General features: G+C 39.4%; 1 protein-coding gene and 1 non-coding gene across 9 annotated transcripts in view; both read right to left on the bottom strand.

Annotated features, from left to right (window-relative positions):
- Positions 1 to 18,426, bottom strand: part of NCOA2 (nuclear receptor coactivator 2) — a 303,670-nt gene that overhangs the window by 90,644 nt on the left and 194,600 nt on the right. For all 8 annotated transcript variants that reach the window (XM_032316141.1, XM_032316140.1, XM_032316133.1 and 5 more), the window contains one exon: positions 15,629 to 15,801. In XM_032316141.1, the coding sequence (XP_032172032.1) occupies positions 15,629 to 15,801 (173 nt within the window). The remainder of the gene's footprint in view (positions 1 to 15,628; positions 15,802 to 18,426) is intronic.
- On the bottom strand, positions 7,390 to 7,521 carry LOC116575606. Its single transcript, XR_004279865.1, has one exon. It is a non-coding gene; the product is annotated as a small nucleolar RNA SNORA72 (small nucleolar RNA).

Consider the following 18,426-nt stretch of genomic DNA (forward strand, 5'->3'; position numbering starts at 1 on the left):
AACCAATACATCCAGTATCACATAGCACTAAATATGAGCGTGCTTTCTATTTGCTACATATTCTAGTGTAACACAATATGTCTATTTAAAATAAGGGAAAATATCCCAAATTAATTGAAGATCATAATAAAATTACAAAAACTATAAAATACTTCCCTACCCTGCTTTTCAAAATATATTCTAGTTGACAAGTTGTGCACATCTGTCATCCTTATTTTAAGACAGTCTCAAGAACTAAACTTATTAGAACCTAAGAAAGTTAAAAGTTTACCAAACTCACTTGAGGAGACACAAACATACTTTCAGGACACAAACTAAAATACTATAAATACTGTCGAAAAAAGGTTGTAATTTAACATCATCATACAAGAGTCAGAATAGGGACGCCTGGGTGGCTCAGTTGGTTAAGAAGCTGCCTTCGGCTCAGGTCATGATCCCAGCGTCCTGGGATCGAGTCCCACATCGGGCTCCTTGCTCAGCAGGGAGCCTGCTTCTCCCTCTGCCTCTGCCTGCCATTCTGTCTGCCTGTGCTTGCTCTCTCCCCCTCTCTCTCTCTGATAAATAAATAAATAAAATCTTAAAAAAAACAAAACAAAACAAAACACAAGAGTCAGAATATACTTACTCAATTATTAGAACAAAAATGTCGAGTTCTTAAATTTGGGGTGCTATCTTCCCCCAATATAAAGCCATTATACAATGCTAGATAAAAAGCTAGCATCACAAAATTTTAAGGCGTTTATTTTATGACTAAGAACACTGTGCTCAGAAATGCCACAGGTGTGAGTGGTAAGTAGATATGATCTCTGACATCAAGGAATTTGTCATTCAGTTGGGAAGGAAAAAGGAAAACCTGCATAAAAACTAATCAGAAGAAAAAAATGATATAGAGATTCACAAGAGACCAGTCTATATGGATTGGGATACAGAAGTTCTTTGTTCAGACAGCAGTATTTGAGATGAACCTTGAAGAATGAACACTAAGACTCTAGTGGATATAGACAGAAACAGGATAAGGAGGCATTCCAGATAGGGAGGGAAGGGTATGAATAATGATGCAAAAGCAAAACCCCATAAATATAGGTTAGCAACAGTAAGTGGTCTAGGGTAGTAGCCTGAGGGTGCACACAACTGAGGCTATGGGACATAAGAACACAGTAGTGGGCTAAACAGGCCAGATGTGGGGTAGTGGTGAAGACGCCCTGCCACTGGATGTTCCACCAGCCAGCCTTTCACCGTGTCTTACAAACCTCAAGCAACTGTAACACTCCACCCTCCTGGACTACTAGGAGGGCGGCAGTCAACCAGTTAAGAGGAGCTAAGAGGAGAGAAGCATTCCAGGCAGAAGACACAGAGGCAAGACGCTGTGCATGTGTGTATAGGCCTGTGTCAGTGCCAGGTGTGCGGGAGGAGAGAAGAGTTCATGGAGTTGGTGGCTTGGAGCAAGGAGAATATGATGGGACTGGAAGCAGATCACGGAGGGACCTGTATGCTGTGGTGAAGGCTGTTCTCCTGGACTCCGTCACAAGGCTTATCGGCAGTCCCTGAAGTTGAGGCAGAGTACCAACCTGGCCCCTCCAGGGGTTTTAGGGAGCACTCCTCGTGGACTGCTGTGTGGGAATGGCCCAGTACTGCTCCCCTGTGCGCACTGACAGATGGGACTGTTTCTGAGTCCCAGCAGAGAGGCAGGCATGGAGAGACACTGAATCAGCTCCTGCTGACAAGGACAGGGGAAGGCTGAGCAACCCGGACACGAGTGTGGGCGCTCTTCACTAAGGATTGGGGTGGGATTTACGCAGAAGGTGAGGGAGCTAGGGAGCTAAGGCCACTGGCTCTTATCTAAGGGCTCACAGTTGTCAATTAAGACTATGCTTGAGGCACCTGGATAGCTCAGTCAGTTAAGTGTCCGACTCAATTTCTACTCAGGTGATGAGCTCAGGGTTCTGGGGTCAAGCCTTGCACTAGGCTCCGTGCTCAGCAGAGTCTGAGAGTCTGAGACTGGGAGAGTCTGAGAGTCTGGGAGTCTGAGACTGCTCAGGGCAGTCTCCCTCTGCCCTTCCCTTTACATGAGCATGCACTCTCTCTCTCTCAAATAAATAAATCTATAAAAAAAAGACAATGCTTGGGGCGCCTGGGTGGCTCAGTGGGTTAAAGCCTCTGCCTTCGGCTCAGGTCATGATCCCAGGGTCCTGGGATTGAGCCCCACGTCAGGCTCTCTGCTCCGTGGGGAGGCTGCTTCCTCCTCTCTGTCTGCCTGCCTCTCTGCCTACTTGTGATCTCTGTCAAATAAATAAATAAAATCTTAAAAAAAAAAAAGACAATGTTTTAAGTCATTAGTGACTGTCATAAGAGACTACAAAATAAAATTTTTTATCAAAAAATTTATCTTTTTGTTTAAAATATTTTATTTTTTTATTTGACAGAGATATCACAAGTAGGCAGAGAGGCAGGCAGAGAGAGGGGGAAGCAGGCTTCCTGCTGAGCAGAGAGCCCGACGCGGGGCTCAATCCCAGGACCCTGAGAACATGACCTGAGCTGAAGGCAGAGGCTTTAACCCACTGAGCCACCCAGGCGCCCCTATCTTTTTGTTTAAATGTGAACACGTATGCTCCTTAGTATGTTGCTCTTCTTTGTCTTTGTTGGTCTGTCTTTGTGGGTCTCCCTTACAACCTTTCCATTCTGTCCTTCCCTCTTCACTTCTTTCCTACTACTTCACTTCTTTTCTACTACTTCCCTCAACAAGTTATATAAATGACTAAGACGTTACGTATAAAATATTTATTAAAGATGACTAAGGTATTTTATAGTTCTCTAGCATGTTTTAACTTAGATTTTTCTTGTTACTGCTGTTTTATTGGTTATGTACCTTCCCCCTGCCCCAACCCCCTGAAGTCAATAGTATTAAAAAAAAGTTTCCCGGGGCACCTGGGTGGCTCAGTTGGTTAAGCAACTGCCTTCGGCTAGGGTCATCATCCTGGAGTCCCGGAATCGAGTCCCACATTGGGCTCCCTACTTGGCAGGGAGTCTGCTTCTCCCGCTGACCTTTCTCCACTCATGCTCTATCTCATTCTCTCTCTCTTTCAAATAAATAAATAAAATCTTAAAAATAAATTTCCCATTTCTAGTATTTCTAGAATCTAGAGACCATGGTGGACAACTTTAAGTCAACTCTAATAAAGACTGCTAAGAGTCTCATTTTCTGTCTCCTTTTCCAAATTTTAATATTGCTTCAGTACTTTACCTACTGTCCCACCTCGCTCTCACCTGCCCTTTTCAGCCTCAAAATCAACCAAATGCTCCAAAATATCCTATCCTGTAGCTTAATAGTCTGACTTCACACCCAGTATACGCTTTGAGACCTCCTGTGTCTTTGCTCAGGTTCCTCTGCTTCCTGTTTGGATGGCCTCTTTGCTCAACCGTAACTATGTCACCTACTATAACCTCACTTTTCTAGAAGAAGAAAGGAACAAAGAAGAACTACAAAAACAACAAAGAAACAATTCATATGATGGCAATAAGCGCATACCTATCAATAATCACTTTTTTTTTTTTTAAAGATTTTATTTATTTATTTGACAGGCAGAGATCACAGGTAGGCAGAGAGGCAGGCAGAGAGAGAGGAAGGGAAGCAGATTCCCTGCCAAGCAGAGAGCCCGATGCGGGACTCAATCCCAGGACCCTGAGATCATGACCTGAGCCGAAGGCAGAGGCTTTAACCCACTGAGCCACCCAGGTGCCCCAATAATCACTTTAAATGGACTAAATGCTCCAATCAAAAAGACCTAGAGTGACTAAGTGGATTAAAAAATAAAATCCATCTCTATGTTGCCTACAAGAGACTCACTTCACACCTAAAGACACATGTAGACTGAAAGCGAAAGGACAGAAAAAGATATCCCACGCAAATGGAAGCAAAAAAGAAAAAATTGAGGTAGCAATATTTATATCAGACAAAACAGACTTTAAAACAGGACTGTAGCAAGAGACAAAGAAGGGCATGATCAATTCAACAAGATATTCTAAGTATCTGTATACCCAACATAGGAACACCTAAAAATATAAAACAAATATTAACAGGCAGAGAGGAAGAAATTGACAGGAGTACAATCAGAGTAGGGGTACATCAATGATGGATCATCCAGACAGAAAATCAACAGGTTAACTGTGGTTCTGGATGACACTTCAGACCAGATGGTCTTGACAGATATATATACACACAGAACACTCCATCCCAAAACAGCACAAGATACATTATTTTCAGGTACACACGGAACATTCTCTGGGACAAATTGGGTTAGGTCACAAAACAAGTGTCAAAAAATTTAAGGAGACTGTAGTCATATCAAGCATCTTTTCTAATAGTGGTGAGAAACTAGAAATCAGTTACAAGAAGAAAACTGGAGGGGAAACAAGAAAAAAGAAAGCAAGTATGTGGAGACTAAACATTCTACTAAACAAAAAAATGGGTCAACAAAGAAATCAAAGAGGAAAAAAAAAAGTACCTTGAGAGCAAGGAAAATGAAAACAAAATGGTTCAAAAACCTTGGGATGCAGCAAGAGCAGTTCTAAGAGATACAGCCCAACCTCAAGAAATGAGAAAAATCTCAAGTAAATACTTCAACCTTACACCTAAAGGAACTAGAAAAAGAAGAACAAAGTAGAAATTTGTTAAGTTCAAAGTTCAAAGTGGAAGTGAGTTAAATAGAGACTAGAAGAATAGAAAAGAGCAATGAAATTAAGAGATGCTTCATTGAAAAGATAAAAATTAGTAACAACCTTTAGCCACACTCATAAAAAAGGGGTGAGGGGTGGGGGAAGAGGGTTCAAATAAAATCAGAAACGAAAAAGAATAAGTCACCTCTGACAGCAGAGAAACACAAAAGATTATAAAAGACTGATACAGAAGTTTATATTCCCACAAATTAGACTGCCTAGAAGATATGGAACCATTTCTAGAAATACACAATCTTCTAAAGCTGAATCAGAAAGAAACAGAAAATCCGAAAAGACCAATTACTAGTAATAAAATTGAATCAATAACTAAAAAAAAATCCAAATAAACAAGAGTCCAGGATCAGATGACTTCCCAGGTGAATCCAACCAAACATTTAAGGAAGAATATCAGCTGCATTCTTCCTTATGCAGCTGATAAGGAAGCTTATTGAGATGAATGAATAAAGCTATTCATCTCAAACTATTCCAAAAAAATTGAAATTGAATTTTTCCAAATTCATTCTATGAGGCAGGCATTGCCTTGACACTAAAACGAAACACTGATTAACACTGATGTAAAGATCCTCAACAAAATATCAACAAGCCAAATTCAACAATACACTAAAAGGATCATTCACCACAATTAAGTGGGATTTATTCCAGGGATACAAGAAGGGTTCAGGATCTGCAAATCAACCAATGTGATACAGCGCAATAACAAAATAAGGGGTAGAAATCATATGATGTCAATAAATGCAAAAAAAGCATTGACAAAATTAGACATCCCCTGATGATAAATCTCAGTGAAGTGCGTATAGAGGGAACATACCTCAAAATAATAAAGGTCACACATGACATGACAAACCCACAGCCAGCCTTGTATTCAATGGTGAAGAGCTGACAACTTTTCCTCTAATACCAGGAACAAAACAAAGATGCCCACTTTTATTCAATGTGGTACTGGAAATCCTTGTCACAGCAGGCAGAGAAAAAAACAACATCCAAATTGGTAAGAAAGAAGTAAAACTGTCACTATTTGTAGATGACACGATATTATATATAGACACCTAGGGGGTGCCTGGGTGACTGCATTTGGGGTCCTGGGACAGAGCCCTCAGGCTACCTGCTCAGTGGGGAGTCTCCTTCTCCCTCTGACCACTACCCCCCCCACTCACTCTCTCTCAGAGGGAAAGGGAAGGGAAGGGGGAAAAAAGGGAGAAGGAAAGGGAAGGGAAGGGAGAAAGAGAAAGGAAGGTAGAAAGGAAGAAATTAATTACTTCCTAGGGTCACCTGAGTGCCTCAGTTGGTTGAGTGTCTTAACTCTTGATTTTGGCTCAGGTCCTGATCATAGGGTCATGAGACTGAGCCCCACAACGGGCTCCATGCTCAATGCGGAGCTTGCTTGTCCCTCTCCCTCTGCTCCTCCCCCTGCTCTCCCTCACATAAATAAATAAAATCTTCATTTAAAAATTAAAAAACAAAAACAAAAACAACTCAAAGACTCCACAAAAAACCCACCAGAACTAAAAAATGAATTCAGTTAGGTGGCAAGTTACAAAATTCTGTTGCATTTCTATACAGTAATAATGAACCAGCAGAAAGGTAAGTTGAAACAACTTCCCATTTACAACTGTATTAACCCCCCCCCAAAAAACCCCATACCCCCCCCCAAAAACCAAAGTAGGAATAAATTTAACTAAGGAGGTGAAAACCTATACTCTGAAAACTGTAAGATATTGATGAAAGAAACTGAAGATAACACAAATGAATGGAAAGACGCTCATGGACTAAAAGAATTAATATGAAAATGTCCATAGTAGTGAAAGTCGTCTACAGATTCAATGCAATCCCTACCAAAATACAAACAATATTTCTCACAGAACTGGAGCAAATAAAAAATTTGCATGGAAGCATAAAGGACCCTCAACAGCCAAAGCAATCTTGAGAAGGAACAAGCTGGAGGTAGTGCCACCACAGATTTCAAACTATTCTACTGAGCTATAGTAATCAAAACAGTATGGCACTGGCACAAAAACAAAGACATCAGTGTAACAGAATAGAGAGTCCATGTTTTTACGGTCAATTAATCTATGACAAAGGAGGCAGGAATATCTAATGGGAAAAGACAGTCTCTTCAATAAATGGTGTTGGGGAAAACTGAACAACTAACAAGAGAAGAGAACAACTAGCAAGAGAAGAAACTGGACCACTTGCTTATACCATATACAAAAATTAACTCGAAATGAATTAAAGACCTAATTTTAAGACCGGAAACCATAAAAATCCTGAAAGAACACACAACCAGTAAACCGTTGGACACTGGTCTTATTAATACACATTTTTAGATTTTTCTCTTCAGGCAACTGCAACAAAAGCAAGAAATAAACAGGTGGGGCTACATCAAACTAAAAAGTTTTTGCATAGGGAAAGAACCCAACAACAAAATGAAAAAAGCAACCTACTGAATAGGAGAAGGTATTTGTTTTTGTTTTTAGTTTTACAGTTCATTTAATGGCAACTGGTAAATCATCAAATTAGCAATGGTTATCTTCAAAAGTTATTACACTTGTTTTGTTGTCATTTCTCAAGGATGATTATAATCCTACAGTCATAGACATTTCCTACATACGATACATCATGTAAATCAGACATCGGGGGAAAAAAAAATCAGACTTGGTTTATCACCAGCACTGATAAAACCAGACCTAGGGAAAGAACAAAGTCTGGGAACACACTCATGGTCTTATTATAGCAAATGGTTAGCCTACTGTGATTATTACAAAATCAGAACAGTGGAAATATTCATGGTGGGAGAAGATAGAAGATATTTGTAAATGATATATTGTAACAAGAGGTTGGTATCCAAAATATATAAAGAACTCATACAACTTTACACCAAAACCCAAAAATCCAATTAAAAAATGGGCAGAGGACCTGAATAGATGTTTTTCCCAAGAAGACATACAGATGGCTGAGAGGCACATGAACAGATGTTCAACAACAACAACAGATGCCTAACATCACTAACCATCCGGCAAATAAATGCAAATCAAAACAACAGTGAAACAGCACCTCACACCAGTCAGGATGACTAGTATCAAAAAGACAAGAAATAACAAGTGCTGGTGAGGATGTGGAGAAAAGTCTTCCACTGTCGGTGGTAATGTAAATTGGTAAAATCATTGAGGGAAACAGTATGGAGGTACTTCAAAAAATGAAAAATAGAAGTATCACATGATCCAGTAATTCTACTGCTGGACATTTACCCCCAAATAATAAAAACACTAATTCAAAAAGCTGTATGCACCCCTGTTTACTGCAACGTCATTTATAACAGCCAAGATACAAAAGCAACCCAACTGTCCCAATGATAGATGAATGGACAAAAAGGATGTGGGGTGTGTGTTTATACCATGTACAGGTATCACTCAGCCATAATAAAGAATGAAATTATGCATCTGAAACAATATGGACAGATCTAGAGAGTACTATGCTAAGTGAAAGAAGTCAGACAGAGAAAGACAAACACTATATGATTTCACATAGATATGCAATCTAAGAAACAAAACAAACAAAAAACCAGAAACACTTGTAAAAACACCTGATAATACAATACTCTTTACTGTCAATTCTACATAGTCAGAACAAACTGGTGGTTACTAGAGGGGAGAAGTGAGACAGGGGATGGGAGAAGCAGATGAAGGGGATTAAGAGGTACAAACTTCCAGTTATAAAATAAGTCACAGGAATGAAAAAGTATAGTATAGAGAATATGGTCAATAATACTGCATTTACTTTCCACGGTAAAAGATGATAACTACACTTATCATGGTGAGGCAATCTGTGATATACATAACGTCAAATCGTGACACTGTACACCTGAAACTAATATGATATTGTATGTTGACTATACTACAACTGAAACTTAAAAATAATAAAATAAAGGGGCACCTGGGTGGCTCAGACGATTGAAGGTCCAACTTTTGATTTTGCATCAGGTCATAATCTCATGGTTATGAGACTGAGCTCTGCGTCAGACCCTGCATTCAGCGTGGAGAGAGCCTGATATTCTCTCTCTTTCTCCCTCCCTCTCCACCTGTCTCCACCCTGCTCCCTCCCCTCAATCAATCAATTTTCACCAGCATTTGTCATCATTCTTATTTCCACTGTCCTCTATAGTTTCCCAGTTAGCTGTCTACAAGCCAATGTCCCTCCAAATGAGTGAAAGTTCCAAGGAAAACAATCACGTTACTGACTGATTGTTGGATTCCCACCTAGTGAAGAACAGTATGTCTTGCATATAGGATTTACTCAATAAAACATTTACCAAATGATGCTTGCTTTTGAATGAAATCAACACACGCAGTGCAGTGTCAGAATTACTTTCCTTTAAAAAAAAAAAAAAAGATTATTTATTTGGGAGAGACTGAGAGAACGAGTGGAGGAGGGGCTGAGGGAGAAGCAGACTCCCTGAAGAGCAAGGAGCCCGATGCGGGGCTCAATCCCAAGTGGTCCTGGGATCATGACCTGAGCCAAAGGCAGACGTTTATCGGACTAAGCCACCCAGGCACCCCTCAGAATTAACTTCTTTCCATACCAGTAGATGATCAAGAAGAGAAAGGTTGTCTACATTCTGTAGAGTATGGAAGCTAGTTTAAGTCTTGAAATCACAGCTCATGTCATAAACTGCTGAAATCCTAAAGCATTAGGGTATGTTAAATTACTTAAATCCTCCCCATTTGAAAGCTGTTAAATAAACAAAATAACCCCTTCCATATACTTAGGAAAAAGTGGGGGGGGGGATCCTAAGAAGAAATGACAGCAGGCATTCTACCCCTGCTCACTAATTTGAAGGATTTCATTAATAATATGAGCCATTAATTCACATAAAACTATGAAAGTGAATTTATACATCATTAGAAAAGTATCTTTATTAAAAATTGCAATGCCAAGAACATAATGCCAATCATTGACTATATTATCAATGAAATAAAGTCTGATTTATTACTGGATGTATGGAAACATGTAACAGTTTCAGGTCTTCAAGAGAAAACTAAGGCCAGTCAGATTCATTCCTGCATTGAAGTAAATACAGATGAAATAAAAACTGTCAAGACTTTGCCCTCTTTAGTTCTCCTTAAAGCAAGATTCTTGAAAAGCCACTTGGGTAACAGGGACAAGCAGGTACCAGAAAGGTCCAGCAGGAGCAACAGAGTCAGAGGGAGGGATCCAGATGTAGTCACACCAACATATCTGTTATGTGTATTTTTTGTCTGACTGCGTAATTGGATAGCTTTTATTTACTTACTTCTACATGAAAAGTAAAAAGAATCAACACTATGAGAACATTAAGGCTTAAAATTGTAACGAAGAATCCAAAATCTAGTTTCAGTAGTGAGTCCCCAGTCCTGAAGTCCTCAGGGAGGAAACCTAGATCTTCTTGGATGATGATTCCAAGTACAGATGTCAGAAGCAATAATAAGAGTAATAACTACTGTTTAGTAAGTATGTGCCAAGGACTAGATTAAGTCCTAAATAAACATTATTGAGCATATGCTTCACAAGAACTTACCCTCTTTTTACAGATTAGGAAGTTAAAACCCAAAGATGTTAAGAAACTTGCATGTGGTCATACAACTGGGGAGAAGAGAGACTGTGTTCATTTTAGATCATAAAGCTTATGATCTTAAAGAGATTATTACACGGATTATTATCTACAAGTGCATGCCCAAGAGAGGCGGAGTTTCCTAACCTGCCTCTGCCATCAACACCCTAAGGTTTCATCACATGCTACCTAACCAAGGCCTAGGAGCATCTCCCCAAAAGCCTGATTTATAGAAATCTGATCCCTGAAAGACATCTGATAATCAGAGCCCTTCTGCTTACTTTGCTTCATGACAGCTATTAGCTCAAGCTCAGGCTTCAGCTTGAATGACAATTTCCACTGGAAGAACTTCATGCATTTAAGATGGGAAAAAAAGAATAGGGAAGAAAAACACATTTTTAATAGGCTCCATATGAACTTTTATAGGCTAAGATTAAATTGTTTCCATTACTATTTTCTTGAATTCTTAAATAATCTCATTAGTTTATGAATCTGATTCACCTACATTTATAATCCAACCTTCCCACCTCCATGGCTACAAGTGGTATACTGGGAAATACTTAAAAACCCAGCTCTCTGGGGGAAAAATAGTAAGCATCATGATATTTACTACAAATTTTACTTATATAAAGGATGTACAGCATATAATGTATAATGATAATACAATACTCCTTTACTGTCAATTCTACATAGCCAACTGATTCTTACAGAATGCTTACATGAATTTTTGCCAAATTCTTGGGTTGCAACCAATCTTTGATTACCACGGATAAAAAACAGTTCCAATATGAATATTGGTTAAAATTTTCATTTAAGTTAACAAGACAAAAATGAAATAATGAAAATGTATGAAGATGCTGTGTGCAGAAATGCAATTGTCAATTGCAAGTGACTTTTTTTTTTGCTGAACTGGATATTATCTTTTGTATATGCACATAACGGCTACTTAATGTTAATTAAAAAAATGTCAGAAGGTAATTAACATTTTCTCCATAATTTCCCCCCCCCCAAATCTCCCTTACTTTTTAAGTCTAAAATGACAGCCAAGAAACAATAAATCAAGCCTTGATTTCCAGGGTGTCAAGACTGTTGTATTTGCAATCAGCCACAGTGACATTATTGAAGGTGGACTTAGGAAGAGATGCAGAGTGGCCACCACTTCATAGTATTTCTATCATGTAGGTGATTCAAGTTGCCATGAGCCTCTAGTGCACAGATAACAGCAAAATGCAGTAGAAGAATTAGAAAATGATAAATTTAAGTCTTCCTTGGCTTTTTAAAATATAATTTAATTGTAAGTCTATGTAATTTTTTTAAGTCTGTATAATTTTCAACAATGGCTGTGCTCATCATTTGGCTTTAAAAATTCTTGAAACTGAAAAACTGGCTTTCATTGGTTGATATGAGTGATTCCAGCATACCACAGGACCTCACCTTTTAAAATACTTTTTTTAATGTTATTTTCTATATTAGGGGAAATTCATAAGTACAAAGCAATCTGGGATCCCAATGTTCTCAAAATGGCACTGAAATCAAAACTGTGTCATTAGAGTAATCACAATGAGAAACCAGAATGGTCTTTTAGGTAGCCTGTTACTTTTCTTCTCTTTCTTTTTTTTTTTTTTTAAGGTTTTATTTATTTGAGAGCGAGGGATCACAAGCAGGGGTTAGGGGAAGGATAGGGGGAGAAGCAGACTCCCCACTAAGCAGGGATTCGCATGCCGGACTCTATCACAGAACCCTGTATCATGACCTGAGTGGAAGGCAGAGGCTTAACCACCTGAGCCACCCAGGCACTCCTCAATTTTATTATTTTTATTTATTTATTTATTTATTTATTTATTTTTAATTAATTTTTTTATTTTTTATAAACATATATTTTTATCCCCAGGGGTCCAGGTCTGTGAATATCAATTTTATTTTTTAAGAGCACAGGAATTACTAGGTATTTTCCACAGAAATTTTTATGGAAGTTTCCAGCTAAGGAGTGTGAAGTTGGACTAGTAATTCCAAATTAAATCATCTGTATTTTTCATACTAGTTATTCCTCTTCTGTGGAACAGAAGCAATATTAGCCTCCCCAATTACGAAAAAAGGTTATTCACTATTCATGAACAATTATCGTTAAGTTATAGGAGCCAGAAGTTTTAAACATTATCAGCATCGTCTCAAATGGGACAAAACATCAACACCTCCATATCACAAACCTGGTATAAGGGCCTGGGTCCACAGGATGTGTATCTGCTCCGCTGCCGCGGGGTCCACACAGTGCACGTGCTGTTGGGGGGCTGGGGTCTGTCAGGCATGGGTCTCATAATGCGCTTACACAGGAGAAGGCTGACGGACTTCAACAGCTGGCAATTCTCCCACCAAAGTCCCATCATTTCGGTCACTTTAAAATACCCTTTCTCCTCTCTATTTACAAAGTGGATGGGAACTCAAGGGGCAGCTGATGACTGAGGAAAAGCCCCGCATGCCTGGCTCAGCTCCCTGAGATTCTGACACGGGCTGGCGCCTTCAATACGAGCCCGGCTTTCCTGAGGTGGATTCCACCCCCGCCCCCCACCCCAGGTGGATTCTTTAGTGGGTATCCACAAGCAATCCAGCTGAACTGCTCTAGCACAATTAGGTTTTACTCAATCTGAGACCTGCGACTGAAAAAATGAAGTTTGGAAACACTGGAAAGATGATGGCTGGACTTAATTTATACCGATCGAAAGGGGGGATCTGTTGGGCAAGAAGAACGAGAGAGAAGGGGTTGGGTCTGACTTCTGTGCTGCTCTTGAACTTCAGCTGGCAGCGGAAGGGTCTGCAAAGGCTAAGCAGAATTCTCTGGCCTCAGAACCGTACCTTCTTCCAACGACGCTACAGGAAAGGATATTCATAACCCACTTTCCCACGGTTTTTATCTCCCATTCTCCGTCTGAAGTAAGAGCTCGCTGAAGACCCTAGCATAGGTAAGGGAAAGAAGGCTACTTTCTGCTTAGTGTGAAAAAGATATTTACTGAATATGGGGCACCTGGGTGGCTCAGTGGGTTAAAGCCGCTGCCTTCTGCTCAGGTCGTGATCTCAGGGTCCTGAGGTCAAGTCCCGCATCGGGCTCTCTGCTCAGCAGGGAGCCTGCTTCCCTTCCTCTCTCTCTGCCTGCCTCTCTGCCTACTTGTGATCTCTCTCTGTCAAATGAATAAATAAAATCTTTAAAAAAAAAAAAAAAAGGAAAGAAAAGATATTTACTGAATACCTACCAAACCTTCACGCTGACATGTATTGGCTGAGTACATTTACATAGCTCATAATTTCAACAACCGCACAACCTCAATATTATGACTGCTAAATTCTGTATGAGGAAATGGGAGTTTGAGAGAGAGAAAATAATTTGCCCAGGTTCAAAGAGCTTGTAAGTGGCAGACCCAGGATTCATAGCTAGCTTCTGTCTGATTTGATTCTGAAGTCCTGCTGTTTTTAAAAAAACAATTTGTTACACAAAAAATACTTTTAAAATATTAGATTAGAACATGAAAGTGCATCTGTGTTTTTCATTTGGTTTTTAATTTCTGCTTCCCCTTTCAAAACCCATTACTCTGCAAATTAATAGGAACATTATAAGAATAAGACATGACAGGATGTTTATTGCTGCTGCTTCTTGGGTGGTTGTGGTATGCAGCCTGATGATTAAACCTACAGTAAAAGTATGGCAGAGTCCCAGCGTGGCACATCTTAACGTGTTTTATGGTTGCAAGGGGGAATTACCAAGGTTTTGCAAAACTTTTAAAACCTTGTGCAAGACCTCGATAGTAAAAAAATACATAACTGTTTTAAAGTGCAAAAGCACTGCCTAACATGCAATGTTCACAAAATTGTATCATTCAAAATCTCTAGAAGCCTGAAGCAAGCAGCTTGCTTCTCCACCATAATCTCAGCAATGAGAGAAACAGCAATTTCCAAGTACTATGAAACTTTAACCAATTATTTCTCCTAAGAGCTGTAAGAATATTATTCTATCCTTTGCTAGTCTGCCCCCAAAATGGAGAAGATATAAAATGGAGATTAAACTGAGTTTTTGGTAACTGGTGGATCTCAAAGGGAAAAGAGGGAAGAAGAAAGAGATGAAGGGAGACCGAGGCAGGCACTGAGAGCAGAAACTCATGGAATGGTGACTGCCGAGTAATAGAACTTTGGTGGCGAAACCAGGAAATAAAGACTGATTTTCAGAGTGGGCTTGTATTAGAAACTGTGTTGTGTACCTTAGGCATGTATTTTTAAGTTCCTAGAAGGCAGAACTACATTTGTAACACTGTTTTATGTAAAACTTAGCTTAATAGTAAATGTATGAAAATGAAAAACGCTATTATGATGATATGTAAATAGGCAGCTAAGATTTGATAACAGATGGGAAGGTCATATACCTACACAAAGACATTATTTTTCTAAAATCTGCCTCTTTTGAATATCACATAAAAGGTAGATAAAAAAAAAAATGAACTGAGAGGATACATTCAAAAGCAGATTACAAGAGATCACAATCTCCCTCGCCCCGAAGGAAAGCAGTGTGTGAATACTTTAAGAGCATACATTGGCCCTAAGCACCCAGAACACTGTTCGTACTTGTCTGATACTGATTTTTTTTTTTTTGGCACCACTAAGTCCAATGTTCTTTAAAATATTATTTTCTTAAATTTTTTTTTCTTCAAAGAAGAGAGGCAGAAAATTATCTCAGAAAAAAAAAACAAAAAAAACAAAAAAACAAAACAAAACAAAACTCCAGGAAGAAAGCTGTCATGTTCTGTGTTTCAACTCACAAAAGAATTTTGACTAGAGGCTTGAGCCTTTCAAATCTCTTGTCATTCAGGATATGAAATTCTAATCTAGCGGCATGGCCAGTTGAGGCTGAGACTTAATCAAATATGCTGACTAGCTGAGACAGGAGGTGGCTTACTTCCTTACTTCTGGTTTCCATCCTTAGTTGGCTCCTCACTTGCAAATTATGACAGACCCTTGCTGTGCAGGCAATGAAAATTCCAAGGTAGGGGAGGAGAATCAGTGGGCACCTAATTGAGTTTTACTAGATGAAAAGTTACATCACCCTGCCTCACCTCAGTCTCCTCTGTCTTTAGGGAATTGCTGAATTTTATATAAAGCCTATTTATAAACCCCTGCAAGTGATACTTGCATTCATCTGCGCTGTGACATCATTTCCTCATCAATAATTTAAACATAAGAAATGGATTAAAGGGACTCTGAAGGGACTTCTCACATATGAAAAAACAGAACCCGGATAAACTCTCCAAAAGATTAATTCAGGCTTCTTACCTTGTTCTTTGATCTGACGAATTTGCTTCACAGTTTCTTTTAAGATTGCACATTTGTCAGGTTTGAAGTTAAAGTTGTCTATATCATTAAAATTTGCAAAAATGAGCTCTGCAAGTTCTTCGATGTATTTATTTTCCTGTTCACGATTACGTTTCTCAGTGCTCCTCTTGGGACTATTAAAAAAAAACAAAAACAAAAACATAAGCATGTTAAACAAGTTCTAATATAAAGGTAGCAAACAAAAGTTACTAGTAACCTAAACATGGAAGTACTTTGCAGAGGGAAAAAAAACCCTCAACTTGCCTTAAGTGTTGCACGTGTTTTTTCTGAAATCAAACTCATCCCAGTACATGATCATAGATTTACTTGTGTGACTGTTTGCTCTATGTATATATCATGTCTTCCACTGGACAGTAAGCTTCACAGTGACAAAGCTCAGGATGATTTGCTCATCACTGTGCTTAATACAACACTTGGCAGAGGCAGACATCAAATTTATTGTTGAATACACAAAGGAAAAGTTTTAGAAAAGTAAGGCAGATTATGTTATAAAATTTTTAAAAATTTACTAGGGTTAGTAAAAGAAGAAAAGGAACCTAACCTCGTTATAATGGGAATAAATACACTGTGGGGATTTTTGGTAAATCTCCATAATTTCATAGAATTCTTTAGGATGTTGGTTATCAAACCAAACAATTATTTTTAGATAATGCAAAAAACTACAGTACAGTCAGAAACAAAATGTGAAACTGACCTAGGGTATTTGTTAACTATCCAAGTTGAATGACGTACAAAATATATACAAATGGTCCAAGTTCAACTAAAGTATTAAAAAATTAATGCAAGGGGGGCGCCTGGGTTGCTCAGTCTGTTAAGCCGCTGCCTTCGGCTCAGGTCATGATCTCAGGGTCCTGGGATAAGTTCCGCATCGGGCTCTCTGCTCGGCGGGGAGCCTGCTTTCCTCTCTCTCTCTCTCTCTCTCTCTCTCTGCCTGTCTACTTGTGATCTCTCTCTGTCAAATAAATAAATAAAATCTTAAAAAAAAATTAATGCAAAGGAGGGAAAAATAAAAATTGGCAAGATCTTCTCATTTCAGTTTGACAAAATAGCAAGTTCCCTTTGATAATAACAGCATACAGCTCGTTTTTTTGTTTTTTAGTAGAGGGCCCACTAAATGCCATTCAAACTATACAATAAATAAGAAATGTAAGTTGGGGGTGCCTGGGTGGCTCAGTGGGTTAAGCCGCTGCCTTCGGCTCAGGTCATGATCTCAGGGTCCTGGGATCAAGTCCCGCATTGGGCTCTTTGCTCAGCAGAGAGCCTGCTTCCTCCTCTCTCTCTCCGCCTGCCTCTCTGCCTACCTGTGATCTCTGTCAAATAAATAAATAAAATCTTAAAAAAAAAAATGTAAGTTGTTTCGTGTAGCAGCTTTCTGTATTTTTAATATATATATAATATCAATTGATAAGAATTTGTAGTCTGTAATACTTGCCTCCAAGTATCAGCTTTATTTTCACCAACTAATAAAGCTGAGATAGAAGACAATTTCTCCATTTCACAGTGGTTACACAACTTGTCCAAGATTACCCAGTGAGTTACTGGTAGAGACGGGCCCAGAATTTGTTTTTTTGACATCTCATTTTTATTCCTAGCTTCTACTTCACTAGGTACAGGGAATGGCAGGGAGTGGCTGGGATACCTGGAGGAGACAAGTTCCCCCCTGGACCCCTTAGCCCCCCTCAACTTCTCTTCAGCTCCCTCTCCCCATAAGATGGATGAACACATGACAAATAGGTGAGAAAGGGGAACTGTGGTACAAAGACCTGAGAGCGCTTGGGGAGGGGGTCTGGAGGCTCCCCACCCCGCACCAGGGCACCAGGGTGCCAGGGCAGCGAGACACAGGAGAACTGCCTCCGTCAAAATGGTCTTCATTTTATCAAACTGCCTCCTTGAGTGGACTTCTGGGCATTAAAGGCAGTTTGCCAGACAGATGGCTGTGGACTGCCAGGAGGTAGAGGCCACATACTGCACCCGAGGGTTGGGGGCTGGGATGTGCTCAGCAGCAATTTAATAGACTTGTTCTGTTTGGCAGGAAAAGGGGAAAAGGGAACATAAAATATTTTTGCTCTTTCTCCCTCTCTTCCTGTCTTAATGACTTTTCCTAGTCCTCTGCCCTGTTCTTCTCCAGCTGATCTTTTGGCTATGTAAGAGAAGTTGCTGCTTTTACTGAACTTTTTATTTTATTTATTTATTTATTTATTTTTAAAAGATTTTATTTATTTATTTGACAGAGATCACAAATAGGCAGAGAGGTGGGCATAGAGAGAGAGAGAGAGGAGGAAGCAGGCTCCCCGCTAAGCAGAAAGCCCGATGCGGGGCTCAATCCCAGGACCCTGAGATCACGACCTGAGCCGAAGGCAGAGGCTTTAACCCACTGAGCCACCCAGGTGCCCCTAGTGAACTTTTTACATCATTTACATGATTTAAGTAACCAAAAGATTAAAGTCTCTACTCTACCTTTGTTCCCTATTAGACTAGTTCTGATCCCCCAAAATGGGTTAACAACTCTTAAGTGTTTCTTCATTATCCTAAAAAAAATGGTTTATACGAAGGGGTGGTTTATACAAAGGGTAGTACTCAATACTCATGCTTCACAACTTATTTTTCTCTGTAACAATGTTCTTAAGAGATTCTTTTTATATCAATCCATTAAGCATCTTCACTCTTTTTCATTGCTGTATTGCATTCCAGATTATGGAGGTATCATACCTGTTTAAATAGTTCCCTACAGACACTTA

Source organism: Mustela erminea, chromosome 16 (genome assembly GCF_009829155.1).
Source record: "Mustela erminea isolate mMusErm1 chromosome 16, mMusErm1.Pri, whole genome shotgun sequence".
Lineage (NCBI taxonomy): Eukaryota > Metazoa > Chordata > Mammalia > Carnivora > Mustelidae > Mustela > Mustela erminea.